This window comes from Cebus imitator, unplaced genomic scaffold (genome assembly GCF_001604975.1).
Source record: "Cebus imitator isolate Cc_AM_T3 unplaced genomic scaffold, Cebus_imitator-1.0 Scaffold51, whole genome shotgun sequence".
NCBI lineage: Eukaryota > Metazoa > Chordata > Mammalia > Primates > Cebidae > Cebus > Cebus imitator.
This window is the reverse complement of record NW_016107366.1, coordinates 11,171,112-11,185,721: the sequence shown is the minus strand read 5'-3', so window position 1 is coordinate 11,185,721 and position 14,610 is coordinate 11,171,112. Positions and strand designations below refer to the sequence as shown.

The window sequence follows — 14,610 nt, the reverse complement described above, 5'->3', positions numbered from 1 at the left end:
ATGATACTGGGGGCAGGGAGGCAACAGTGATTATTTTGCACACACCTGTGTAGAGACACAGAAACTGAAACTTAGAAGTGAGTGGTCATTTGGGATACAGCCTTAGGATTTGGGGTGCCAAGTCCTCAACATTATTTCTGTCATGTCGAGGGTTCCTGAAGTCACTCCTGAATTGCTACTCTCGGGGAGAAGTGGGAAAAATGATGAGTGATGCGATAGTTCGTCCTTCTCCCCACCATCCCTGTCTCTCGCCACCCAGACCGAGCTCCACTCCATTTTCTGTAAGCTCCTCTTTGATGTACTCTCTTCCCCGTCCCTCACCAAAGCTGGACACTGTGGGACACCGGAGCCTATCATCAATGGACACATCAATGGGGAGAACTACAGCTACCGGGGCAGTGTAGTGTACCAGTGCAACGCTGGCTTCCGCCTGATCGGCATGTCTGTGCGCATCTGCCAGCAGGATCATCACTGGTCGGGCAAGACCCCTTTCTGTGTGCGTAAGTATGTCATCCACTCTCCCTAGTCACGGGGCTCAGATTCAACATGGACTTTCTCCCTCTCTCTCTTAATTAGATTAGCTAGAGGGGTTTTTTTTTTTTTTTTTTTTTTGGTATGATTGCGAATTTTTTTTCAAAATTTAAATCATTGTCAATCTAATATTTTCAGTTCTCTGCATTATTAATCACTGTTTTGTCTTTTATTATTTCCTTCCTTGTGATTTCTTTTGGTTTATATTTTTGTTCATTTTCTAGCTTTTGAGTGGGAATTTAATTCATTTATTTTTATTTCATTTCTACTGAATTTTATTGCTATAAGTGCTTAAGACTATGAAATTTCCTGTGATCACTGCTTTAATTGTGTCCTATAGAGTCAAATAATAAATGTTCATTATTTATTAGAAACTCTGTAATTTTGGTATTGAGTTCCCCTTTTACATAGAAAATTTTTAATAGAAGGATTTGTTTCTAGGTGGAACGTCCTTTTTGTTTTCAGTATGTTATTAATTTCTAATTTTTATTGCATTGTATGTAATATTTCTACTTCACAGAATTTACCAATGCTTTCTTTGTGACCTAATAGTTGGTCAGTTGTTATGAATGTCTCATGTGTACTTGAGAAGAAAGGGTATTAGGATGTCATCATTTATTCATATGTCCATGAGATATATCTGCTTGATTATGTTGTCTATGTCCTCGACATTCTTACTTTTCACCCACTGAATCTGTTTTATTCTGAGAGATGTATTTAAAGTTTTTTATTAGTAGTATGTTTCTTTTCCTTGCACTTCCTGTTGTTTCTGTTCTATAAAGATGGTTGCTATGTTATTTGGTGCATAGATATTCATAACTAGTATCTCCATTGCACATTGTGGTTTTTAGCCTTTAAAGATGACTTTTTGTCACTTTTAATATTTTTTACCTTGAATTGTACTTTGCTTCATATTAAGCTTACAACTCCTACTTTAATTATTTTGCCAGTACATCTTTGGCCATTTATTTTAGCCTTTTGATTCTTAGGTGTGATTCTTGTATGCAGCATAAATTGCCTTATGAGCTATCTTGACAGTCTTTTTCTTTTAGTTGGTTAAACTCATTCACATATATTAATATGACTGATATGTTTGGTCTTAATTCTGCCATCACCCATTTTGCCACTTCTCCACCCCTGATAACCACCATTCTACTCTCTGTTTCTATGAATTTGACTTTTGGAATTATAATATTAATTTAATTCTATTTTTCTTGTAGGTTTTTTGGTGATTTTTTGAGGTTCATAATTATTTTTCCCTTTATCCTAAAGTCTAGTATCTTTACTAGGACATGCTTCAGAGTTAATTATTCCAAAACAATTTCCCCAGGCATTCTGTGGGTCTTTGAACATGTAGATTCAGGTCTTATTTCTAACAATTTTTCTTGGATTATGGTTTGAAATATCAGTATTGTTTTGTTTCCCACTGTTTTTTCCTCCTTCATCAGCTCTGATTATGTGTGAGTTGAATCTTCTTTGCCTGTCTTCTTTCTCAGCCTCTTTCTCTCTCATTATTTTTACCTCTTTATCTCATTTTAATTCCCTTGAATTCTTGCCTGACTTACTTCAGTAACTCTTATTAAATTATTATTTTAGAATAGTCTTTCTTGGGCCTCTTATATATATAGTCTTCATTTCTCAGATGGTTTTGTCTTTTTCTTCTCTTTAAAGCATACAATCAGTTTTCTTTTATTTTCTTCCACCTTCTGTCCATTTGTGCTTTTAGCTTGGATTTTCTGATTTTCATGGTGGTTTTTAAATTACTTAGAATATTTAGTTCAGTTTAGAATGCTGCTCCAGTTTTCTTATGCTTCATTTGTTTTGTTTTTGGTGAGGAGGTTTTCATCAGATGAAATGCTTGAATTCTTTTCTACTTTTTTCTTAAAATAACTTTGTATACATTTAGGTTGATGTTTTCTATTCATTTTACGGCTTTAGTGTGCTTTAGTAGTACCCTCTTCTGTCGGTGTTACAAAGTCTTTCTCTCTGATCAGTTTTCCTTCTTTATTTCATTTTGACTCCCTTGGATGTTTGCCTTTGTTTTTTGGTTTTTGGTTTTTTTTATTTTAAATATAAGGCTTTTGTGTGTGTGTTTGTATGTGTGTGTGTGTGTGTGAGAGTGTGTGTGTGAGTGTGTGGTAAGGGAAAGATTGAGTGTCCTTCATTTTTGTTTGTTTGCTTGTTTTTCTTTTGTTTTGCAGAACCCCAGGTTTTCCAATCATTGCTTCTTTTTCTCTTTATCACTCAGAGGATGTCATTTTATTTTCTTCCAGGAGCAATGAGGGAGAATCACACACATTTTTATGTCCCTTTTCTGTAGTTGTACATGGACATACAAAGATTTCTTTTCAATATATTCACATATAAGATGGATTTTCTCCTTCTAGCAGCAGTGTTAAGCCCTTCACCTGCTCCTCTCTTCTCTTTCATACAGTTTGCTCTCCACAAAAGCTTGGAACAGAAGGACGAGAAGTAACTCTGCCTGGGCTTAGGGTGTATTTCTAACTTACATGTAATTTCAAGTTTGTAGCACTCTCTAGCTTCTAGTTAGTCTGCAGGCCTGGGTTTTCTATTATTTGTTCTTCTGGTTAATCTGAATTTTTCATATATATATAGTGTTTTAGGTTTTGCGGTACATGTGAAGAACATGCAGGATTGTGGCATAGGTACACACATGGCAGTGTGGTTTCCACTGTTATCCATCCTCAGCTGCCTCGAAGTAACTTGGAAAATTCTTCACTTTGAAAATTTCCCTAAAGTGAGCCTTTATGTAAAGTGCAGGTTTTCCTTCTTCATTTTTGTAAAGGAGGTATTTTATTTTAATTCTTCTTTTGGCTTTTTATATATGAGACAGGACCATAAAATAATGAGAATTTCTCAATAAACAATACATGAAAATTAGTCTTAATTACTTCTTAATGTTTACAGAAAGCAAGACCCAAGCCAGGTACGGTGTCTGATGCTTGTAGTCCCAGCTATTCAGTGCCTGAAGTCGGAGGATCAATTGAGCCTGGAAATTTGAAATGAGCCTGGGCAACATAATGAGACCCTATCTCAAAAAAATAAAAAAAATAAAGATCCATCTATATTCAGTCACTTGGATGTATCTAAATAAGACATATTTAGTTTTACCGAGAAGATGACCATTCAAATGCCCTCAGGAAATTGGTGCCCAATGTGTATAAGGAGATTTAGGTAATAAATAATAGAAACTCTTGGGGTCTGGATGGAGAATGTTTGCCTGGCTTAAAGACATTGAATGTTAGACTGGACCATATTCAAAGTCAGTGAGTAAAGTAATTAGACACTCAGGTGTAGACCCAGATTGCCTGGGTTTACATCTTAGCTCTACCACCAGATATCCTGTGGCTATGTAACTGTAGGTAGGTTGGTTTATAATACTCACTAGGTATTAGTCTTCTCACCTGTAAAAAGCAGGCACCTCAAAGACTACTGGGAGCATTAAATAAATTAATACACATAAGATGGTTAGGCCAGTGCCTGATCCAGATGTTAAGCAGCAGTTGCTGCTACTGCTGCTGTTGTGTGATGATCATGATGATGGTAATGGTAGTGGGGGCGGTAATGCTGCCACCATCACATCACAGAATTCAGGATCACTTTTTTTTATTGTACTTTAAGTTCTGGGGTACATGTGCAAATCATGCAGGATTGTTGCACAGGTACACAAATGGCAAGGTAGTTTGCTGCCTCCATCCCCCCGTCACCTATATCTGGCATTTCTCCCCATGTTATCCCTCCCTAACCTCACCACTCCCCCACTGTCCCTCTCCTAGTCCCCCCCAACAGATCCCAGTGTATGATGCTCCCCTCCCTCTGTCCATGTGTTCTCATTATTCAATACCCACTTTTGAGTAAGAACATGCAGTGTTTGATTTTTCTGTTCTTGTGTCAGTTTGCTGAGAATGATGGTTTCTAGATTCATCCTACAAAGGGTACGAACTCATCATTTTTTATGGCTGCATAGTATTCCATGGTGTATATGTGCCACATTTTCCTTGTCCAATCTATCATCGATGGGCATTTTGGTTGGTTCCGTATCTTTGCTATTGTAAACAGTGGCGCAATGAATATACATGTACATGTGTCTTTATTATAGAACGATTTATAATCCTTTGGGTATATACCCAGTAATGAGATTGCTGGGTCAAATGGAATTTCTATTTCTAGGTCCTTGAGGAATTGCCACACTATCTTCCACAATGGTTGAACTAATTTACACTCCCACCAACAGTATAAAAGTGTTCCTATTTCTCCACATCCTCTCCAGCATCTGTTGTCTCTGGATTTTTTTTAAATAAATAATGAATTTATTATATACTCCTTTATATAAAGGATGTAAGATAAACACAATTCATAATATCTTCAGTTGCAGAGTTCATAGATGATCACCATTCTAACTGTTGTGAGATGGTATCTCAATGTGGTTTTGATTTGCATTTCTCTAATGGCCAGTGATAATGATCATTTTTCCATATGTTTGTTGGCCTCATGTATGTCTTCTTTTGAAAAGTGTCTGTTCATATCCTTTGCCCACTTTTGAATGGGTTTGTTTGTTTTTTTCTTGTAAATCTGTTTTAGTTCTTTATAGATTCTGGATATTAGCCCTTTGTCAGATGCGTAGATTGCAAAAAATTTTTTCCCATTCTGTTGGTTGGCAGTTCACTCTGATAATTGCTTCTTTTGCTGTACAGAAGCTCCAGAGTTTAATTAGATCTCATTTGTCTGTTTTGGCTTTTGTTGCCAATGCTTTTGGTGTTTTAGTCGTGAAGTCCTTGCCTATGCCTATGTCCTGAATGGTTTTGCCTAGGTTTTCTTCTAGGGTTTTTATCGTGCTACGTTTTGTGTTTAAGTCTTTAATCCATCTGGAGTTAATTTTAGTGTAAGGTGTCAGGAATGGGTCCAGTTTCTTCTTTCTGCACATGGCTAGCCAGTTTTCCCAACACCATTTATTAAACGGAGAATCCTTTCCCCATTGCTCTTTTTTTGTCAGGTTTGTCAACGATCAGATGGTTGTAGATGTGTGGCATTACTTCTGAGGCCTCTGTTCTGTTCCATTGCTCTATATCTCTGTTTTGGTACCAGTATCATGCTGTTTTGATTACTGTAGCCTTGTAGTATAGCTTGAAGTCAGGTAGCATGATGCCTCTTGCTCTGTTCTTTATGCTTAAGATTTTCTTGGCTATGCAGGCTCTCTTTTGGTTCCATATGAAGTTTAAGGTGGTTTTTTCCAGTTCTGTGAAGAGGGTCATTGGTAGCTTGATGGGGATAGCATTGAATCTATAAATTACTTTGGGCAGTATGGCCATTTTCACGATACTGATTCTTCCTAACCATGAGCATGGAATGTTTTTCCATCTGTTTCTGTCCTCTCTTATTTCCTTGAGGAGTGGTTTGTAGTTCTCCTTAAACAGGTCCTCTATATCCTTTGTTAGTTGTATTCCTAGGCATTTTATTCTCTTTGTAGCAATTGTGAATGGGAGTTCACTCTTGATTTGGCTCTCTGTTAGCTGTTATTGGTGTATAGGAATGCCTGTGATTTCTGCACATTGATTTTGTATCCTGAGACTGAAGTTACTTATTAGTTTAAGGAGATTAGGCTGAGACACTCAATCCAGAGCCATTCAGATTGCTTGTCTTTGTAGGCGTGGGACCCGTGAAGCCAGATCACCTGACTCCCTGCTTTCAGCCCCCTCTTTTTCAGTTTAATGGGTGGTTCTGTCCTCCAGCTGTTCCAGGCACTCGTTGAAATAGCCACCTAGATTTGTGTGAGTCTTTGTGCGTAAACCCACAGTGCCAGCTGAAACAGCCATGCTAGATACTCATGGCGGTGTTTGGCCTGGGAATCTCCTGGTCTGTGGGCGGTAAAAACTCCTTTGGAAACGTGGTGATCACCCACCCTCTGCATTGCTCTCGCTGGGAACCGCACTCCAGAGCTGTTCCTATTCAGCCATCTTGGATCTCCTCTCCCAGAATCTCTTATACTAAGCCCCATTCTTTCTTAGAGCACAGAGCCTTGGGAATTATCTGGAGGAGGAAAGCAAGAATAAAAGAACAAATATCTGTGGTGTTTACTCTGTGCCGGGCACCATGTTAGCTACCAATACTTATAAAGCCAAGGTTTCCAATGTCAACCAGACTCTCAAAACTTTCCAGCTGCCCTCTTCGTTCCTCCATCAGCCCCCTTGCCCATTCCCCACACAGCTGTTTCACAAGTCTCCCTCCTTTCTGAAGACTTATATTCCATTATCCCTACCTATATTCTCAGAAAATAACTAAATTAAACAGTTAAGACAGCCTGGAATCAGAGAAGCTGTGTTCAAAACTCAGATGAGCTGCTTAGAAACTGTGACCCTTGAACAAGTCTCTCGTGTCCTCTGAAATTCTGTTTTCTGTGGATATAACAGTGGTGCCTACCTCTTAGCATTGTGAGGATTAAGTGAGACAATGACTGCAAGCCCCAACTGTTGTTAGCTAATCATACAATACCACTTTCTATTCTGCAGAGATGATAGAAGCCATCAGACAATAGCTTCTCCTACTTTCAGCTTCCCCACTCACACATCTACTCTGTGTACAACTGTCCTTGCCCCTTCTCTCTCACCTTAGTAGAAGAATCTCTCTCCCAGCCCACGGCTAATCCCTCCACCAGTCTCTGGATCTCCTTCCATGCTGCCCCCTTAGTGAGCTTAGTTTGTTCTTAATCCTCTTCTGTGTTGCCATGGACCTTCCCTTTCTGTTTCCCTCAGCTTCAAAGACCATATTCGAGAAAGATTTCCTTAGAGCCTACTACATGCCAGACCCTGTATTCGGTATTGAGGATAAACATGAATGTGTCATACATCATTTCTGTCCTTAGGAAACTAGGTCTAGCTGTCCTGAAGTGTGCTCAAAACCCTATTAAGTGCTCAAGTCTCATCAGGACCTCTACTTTCCTCCTGGTGATGCCTTATTCTTCTGCCTGTGGCAGCCTGTATTAGTTCAGGGTCCTCTAGAGAAACAGAACCAATAGGATGTGTGTGTATAGAGAGTGTGTGATTTATTTTAAGGAATTGGCTCACGCAATTGTGGAAGCTGGCAAGTCCAAAATCACCAGCATAGGCTAGCGGTATGAAGACCAAGGAAAGAATCACAGTTCAAGTCTGAAGGCAGGCTGCTAGCCAAATTTCCTCTTCTTCCAGGGATAGCAGGCTGCCTTATCTCTTGAGGCCTTCAACTGACTGGATGAGGCCCACCCACATTATGGAGGGCCTCAGAATCTATTTCACTCAAAGTCTCCGGATTGAAATGTTGTCTCATCTAAAACATACCTTCACAGAAACATCTGGAATAATGTGCAATAATGTTTGGCCATATGTCTAGGTATCATGGCCTAGCTAAGCTGACACATGAAACTAACCATCACATGACCATGCTGCTTGAGAGAATTCCCTACACTAATTGCTTCCACCACTCCCCTCTCAATAGCAGCAAAGGCCACTACTTATCTGCTCTAGCCAGAAAGAACTTCCATCCCAGTCAACAGGACCTCTGGTCCTAGGCCATGTTCTAAAATGCTCAGAGCCTCTGCTTCCCAGGAACTGCATGGCAGGAATCTGAGAGGTGCCAGCCAAAGCTTTCCAGCAGCCAGAAAGCCTGGGACCTAAAGAGAACATGAAGAACTTACATGGGGGCATCAGAGATGATGCCTGGTGGCAGCAGCTTCCTCTGCTGCTCCTGGTCCAGGGCCTGTGGCTTGGGAATATGTGAGAAGCAGTGGGTAAGAGCTCAAACCAGGCAGGGGACACTTCAAGTCACCAATGGTCCTATTGATGAATCTGAGGGACAGTTTTTCATCTTTATCTTATTTGATCTATCAAGTGTGTCTGACAATTCTTGAGGCTCTTGGCTGTATGACACTACTCCCATAGAGCTTTGCTTTACACCTTTTTGATCACTCCTAGGTTTCCTATAGGTTTTTTTTTTTTAAACATCTGCCCTTCAAAAAGTGATATTCCCAAAGGTTTTTTGTTTATTTGTTTGTTGTTTTTTAAGACAGAGTCTCACTCAGCCACCCAGGCTGGAGCGCATTCTCAGCTCACTGCAACCTCTGCCTTTCAGGTTCAAGAGATTCTCCAGCCTCAGCTTTCCAAATAGCTGCTATTACAGGTGCATGCCACCACATCTGGCTAATTTTTAAATATATTTTTAGTAGAGACGGGGTTTCACCATGTTGACCAGGCTGGTTTCCAACTTCTGACCTCAGGTGTTCCGCCCACCTCGGCTTCCCAAAGTGTTGGGATTACAGGTGTAAGCCACTGCACCCAGCCCCAAAGGTTTTAATCCTCAACACTATTCTCTTTATATGAGTGATTTCTACCCCCAGGGAAGGGGCATCATGACGTTTTCCAAATCTGGTGAAAGTAATGGATCCTTTCCCAAACTGGCTGCAAACACCCAGGGCCTTGCATATAATTTCAGGGGTTCACAGATGCTGTGATGCTTATCCCTGCTCTCCCACTATCTTCTTAATCTGACAAAGCCCTATTCACCCTTGAGACCTAGATCAGACCTCATGCCACTCCCTATGGGACCTTCTTTGGCCCATCTCTACCCAGTGGAGGGTAGAAGCCACTCCTTTGCACTGGTCTCTATCTCAGTACCAGACCCCTGGGCTTAACACTGGCTTCCCTGCCTGTCTCCCTACGAGTTTGTGAAATGAGCTTCCTGAAGTCAGAGAACATATCATGTTCTTCCTTGCGTATTCTACTCTGTAACAGAGCACCTAGCTCATAAAAGGCACTCAGTAGACATTTGATTATAAGTAAATATGTGAATTGAATCTGTTTTCAAAGCAACCCTGTGAAATGCATATCAAAATTCTTACTTTGCAGCTATAGAAACCAAGCCTCAAAGTGAATTATCCTCAAACCCAAAGTCAGGAAGGGGCAGAGTGAGCTGGAAATCCTGGTCTGGTGACCTTCCTAGCCCATTCTCATCTCACCAGGCTGCTTTGAACCCCTGTGGTCCACTAACAGCATGTCCCCTGCTCTTCCCGGCCCCCTCCACTAGAGTTAGGGTTGCCACTATTGAGATTTACAAAAGAGAACTAGCCCAGAAAACACCAGATCTGGCCACAGCAAAGACTAGGTGCTGCCTCATCTTACAGCCCCATCCCCATTATCATCATTTAGGTCTTAGGTGGGATCCTCGTGGATTTAAGTATTGGGCAAAGATAATATCCCTTGTGGTTCCTCATCTTCCCACAACTAAAACACAGAACAAAGTGAGAGGCTTGGTAAAAGCATCATGTGAGACTTTAACCCCATGAGACCTTGGTGCCAGGCAGGGACAAAGTAGAACTAAGGACTCAGGATCAAAGCAGAAGCCCAGGCATCCATCCATTCATGCACTTACTCATTTGCTGATTCACTCAGCAAAAATGTATCGTGCTCGTGCTGAATGTCAGACACTGGTACATACATCAAGGATGTAGGAATAAGCAAAACAAAGTCCCTGACCTCAGGACCTTGCATTCAGCTGAGGGTGTTAAGCAGCAAACAGATATGGAAGCGGTATGGTGTGTTAGTTGGTGACAGTGCTATGGAGAGAGGTTGGGAGGAGCAAAGGACCTGACAGTGCTGGCCCACTGGGGACTAAAGAAGGCCTCACTGACATGGTTAATTTGAGGAGAGACCTGAGAAGAGAACAGGAGTTAAGGGATATCTGCAGGAACAATGTTCCAGGCAGAAATAAAAAGCAAATGCAGAGACCCTGGGGCAGGAACTTGCTTTGTATATTCATGAAGCCTCCAGGAGACCAGTGCAGCCAGGTGGTGTGAAGTATACCACTGGGAGGAAGGGGGAATCAGTGGGATACAGGGGTAAGCATCATGGCCTGCAAATACCACATCCCTTTTCTCTTCCCTGCTCATGTCTGAGCAAACCATTAAACAAAACACGGTGGTAGGTGGAGGACCAAATATTACCTTGATTACTAATAAAGGCTAAGTTGGAAAATGGAGCTTAATGTGAGAGCCAGATGGAGGCTGCTGCATGAACCCAGAATGAGATGGGTTCACCCACTCACAGAGGCAACGCTGCAGTGGGGCATGCAGCCCTGCAATGTTGGGGATAACCTGCCTCCCCAACAGCCAAGAGCAGTCGAGAACATTGCTCCCTGCAGACAACTAGGTCCCTCAAAGAAGAGGATGCTGAGCCAAACATGCCAGCTCATTCTCCCCAGGTTGCACAGATCAAGGTGCACTAACTGAACTCCCTTCCGATGGAAGCAGTGGAAGGTAGTGGGTTCTCTCCAGACAGCAGCTCTGCTTCCCCAGTTTGCCTGGGCCATTGGTCTAGCAGGGTGACTGAACTCTGCACCAGGCTTGGTTAATATTCATTCTGGTTCTACAAGGTTGGCTCAGGAATGAGGATGGGCCTAAATCAGCTTATGGGTGGCCATAAGTATACCCAGCAATTAAGAATGGATCTGGACAGCTGAAGGCATCATAGGCAAGAAAAATAAGATAGGACTGACCGCTCAGACCACGGAGAACCACAGTTCAGGTCTAACACCCTATGGAAAGTCATAGAATGATTGATCTCAAGTCTTCCAAGCTACAGACATGTCTTCAAGAAGGACAGAATATTCCCCTGACAATTTCAGCTTATAAAGCTTTTACAGCAAAAGAAATTGAAGTTAGACTTATAGTTGAACTTTGCTGATGTGCAAAAGAGATGCCTGGTGAGAGGTGGATAAATTTTGAGGGGTATGGAACAGTAGGAGGGCTTACCTATCTTCTGTTTTGGTTACAGCAATTACCTGTGGACACCCAGGCAACCCTGTCAACGGCCTCACTCAGGGAAACCAGTTTAACCTCAATGATGTGGTCAAGTTTGTTTGCAACCCTGGGTATATGGCTGAGGGGGCTGCTAGGTCCCAATGCCTGGCCAGCGGGCAGTGGAGTGACATGCTACCCACCTGCAGAAGTGAGTCACCCTTTCTCTCCCACTCTACTCCCCATCATCTCTGCCGTATGTGGTTCTGTAGCTCAAAAAAGAAGCCAGTGAACTCATTCTGGCATCATTCTGACCCAGAGAGGGAAGATGAGGCAGAAAAGGGTCATAAATGAGGACTTTCTCAACCCTTAGATACACCCACATAAAATTTCATCATCATGGGTTATATAAGGAAAGCAAAACTTAGTTTTATCTTTCAGATCTTCTTATTTACATTTCATAGAACAAATAATGCATCATTATCATATAAAACCCCATTATTTTTTAACAGAGGCTTATGTTTCTCACATAAACAAGAAATCTAAAAGTAATATTATTTCTGCAGCTGCTCAATGAGGTCAGGAGCAATATCTTGGTCTTTCCTCATGGTTGCAAGATGGCTGCTGCAACTCCTTTGGAACTACACTTAAGACATCCCCATTCTTGAAGAAAAAGCAGAGGATTGAAAAGCAGAGAGTCTAAAAGTTGAGATAAAGGGGGTGAGGGCTAGGGAAAAATACACAGAGAGGAAGCCAAAGGCTCAAAAGGCAGAAGGAAGAGAGAATGTTCTGGCCCCATTTGGAGCATTTAGGAAATAGCTTCTAATGCTTTTAGAAGCTTTTGACAGCAGTGAAGCCTCAGAGAGGCTCATCAAAGGTAAAAATCCTTAAAGGCTTAGGGATTTTAAAAAATACCTTCCTGCCCACTTCATATAATGAGGTTGAGTCTCAGGTAAGATAACGGATTTGAAGATGTTTGGAATGAAAAGTACATTCAAGCGTTATGGATAATATTGTCATTATTGTGAATAATATTGTCATTATTCTAAAGTCTTACCCTGATTTTGAGTTAAGCTGCTTTGGAAATGCTTTAATATTTTAAATTCAAATTTATCCCCCAGGTTATTAATGTGTTCCTGAAATATTCATAAAAGTGATAAAAACCATTTTCAAAAGAGCCCAACCCCTGTGCAAGTCAGTTCCAACGCGTCAGTTTTAAAACTTACTTGCTTTGCTGTGGGAGGCACATGGTGCCAGGATGAGACACACGGAGACTCGAAGTTCATGCCCTCAAGGGATTCATGTGTTCAAACAAGTCACAGCACAGGCTGGTAAAGTCAGCAATAGCGATTTGTGCCAGTGAATACCGGAGAGGGGGTAATCAGTCGGGGAAGAGGCAGGAAGGGTTCTCTAAGGAGGTGATGTCTAGCCAGACATGGAATGATGAATCTTCTGACCAGGCAACCAAGGTGAGGCAACAAGTCCAGCAACCTCAGAACCAGCTCACCCTCCAGATAGGGTCTGCTTCATTGCCTAGTTTTGCTCTGAGGATTTTGCTATACTGGGAATCCATGTCTGTTTGGACTTCTGTTCAATTGCAGTCATCAACTGTACAGATCCTGGACACCAAGAAAACAGTGTTCGTCAGGTCCATGCCAGCGGCCCGCACAGGTTCAGCTACGGCACCACTGTGTCTTACCAGTGCAACCATGGCTTCTACCTCCTGGGCACCCCAGTGCTCAGCTGCCAGGGAGATGGCACATGGGACCGTCCCCGCCCCCAGTGTCTCTGTAAGTAGATGTCACCTGCTCAAAATGACAGATGGGGTGGCCCATGTCAAAGAGCAGTCCTCCCCTCTGTGCGTGTGTGTGTGTGTGTGTGTGTGTGTGTGTGTGTGTGTTGTCTTATGGAGATAGTCACTCTGGCTACTCCTGAGATTTTAGATTCCTTCTTGAATTCCTGTTGGGTGACTTACCGTACCAATTTTTGTGTTCTCACTTTCCTAGCTAGAGGCCTGGTCCTTTTCCTGTCTAGAGTTTCTACCCTCTTCAGCTTACAGAATTCCCTTCTTTCAGAACTGGCCCTTCCTTGCCTTTCCAGAAAGACAGCACACAAACCCCTTCCCTTTAAAGGACTAAAGCAGAAAGGCTACAGACTCTGGAGGCAGACTACCTTGGACTGAAATTCTGGCTTTGCCACTGAACAAGTAGTGTGGTTTGGGAAAAGTTCACTATCCTCTCAGAGCCTCAGTTTCTTTTTTTTCTTTTGCCTCAGTTTCTTCATCTATAAAAATAATGCCAGTACCTATTCCATAGGGTTATTAGAGGATCAAAGAAAAAAACCCTATAATAAAGTGCCAGCATAGTATCTGGTACATAGTAGCTACTCAATAAACTGACTACATTAATTATTGTTAGGAAAAGATATTGGGACATGTTTTTTAAAAGGGGTTGGGGAGGTGCTCAGAATCCTGATGTACTAATCTGTTCTCCCACTGCTATAAAGAACTGCTCAAGACTGGGTAATTTATAAAGGAAAGAGGTTGAATTGATTCACAGTTCTACAGGGCTGGGGAGGCCTCAGGAAACTAACAATCATGGTGGAAGAAGAAGCAAACACGTCCTTCTTCACATGGTGGCAGGAGAGAGAAGAATGAGCAAAGTTGGGGGAAAGCCCCTTATAAAACCATCAGGTCTCGTAAGAACTCACTCAGTATCATGAGAACAGCATGAAGGTAACTGCCTCCATGATTCAACTACCTCCACCAGGTCTCTCCCACAACACGTGGCTATTATGGGAACTACAATTCAAGACGCAATTTGAGTGGGGACACACCCAAACCATATCACCTGACATCTGGTCACTGGCCTTACATATCCTATGAGAAGAGGAACCCCTTGGTCTCCTGCTCTCCCCTCTGTTTCCTAAAGGTGAATCCACATAGATTTCTCTCTCCCCCATCTTCCAAGTAGCAGAGGTGAAGATGCACTCCAGGTGGAGTAATGGGTATGCAGTTAAGGCCATTCAGCAATTCACCTACCTTTGGCAGATTATATACATTTCGTAGGCCCTCCAGTCTGGGCGACTGCATTTTTTCATGCCTTCATGCCTGTAGGTCTAACAGGAGCCTGGTATAGCTGCTCACTGCTTCTATTTTCCTTGTTTAAGAACTCTGGCCTGGCCATCCAATCCCATTTTTGACCAGCATATTGTTTATTGGTCAGAAATGGACACTACCTATATAAGGTGGTACCAGCTGAGACTCAGAGCCCCTAATGGGCTCAAATTGTTTTATCTTC

At 41.9% G+C, this 14,610-nt stretch overlaps 1 protein-coding gene across 2 annotated transcripts in view; it reads left to right on the top strand.

Annotated features, from left to right (window-relative positions):
- Positions 1 to 14,610, top strand: part of CSMD2 (CUB and Sushi multiple domains 2) — a 616,956-nt gene that overhangs the window by 558,311 nt on the left and 44,035 nt on the right. For both annotated transcript variants that reach the window (XM_017527996.2, XM_017527992.2), the window contains 3 exons: positions 327 to 500; positions 11,349 to 11,522; positions 12,913 to 13,101. In XM_017527996.2, coding sequence (XP_017383485.1) covers positions 327 to 500; positions 11,349 to 11,522; positions 12,913 to 13,101 — 537 coding nt within the window. The remainder of the gene's footprint in view (positions 1 to 326; positions 501 to 11,348; positions 11,523 to 12,912; positions 13,102 to 14,610) is intronic.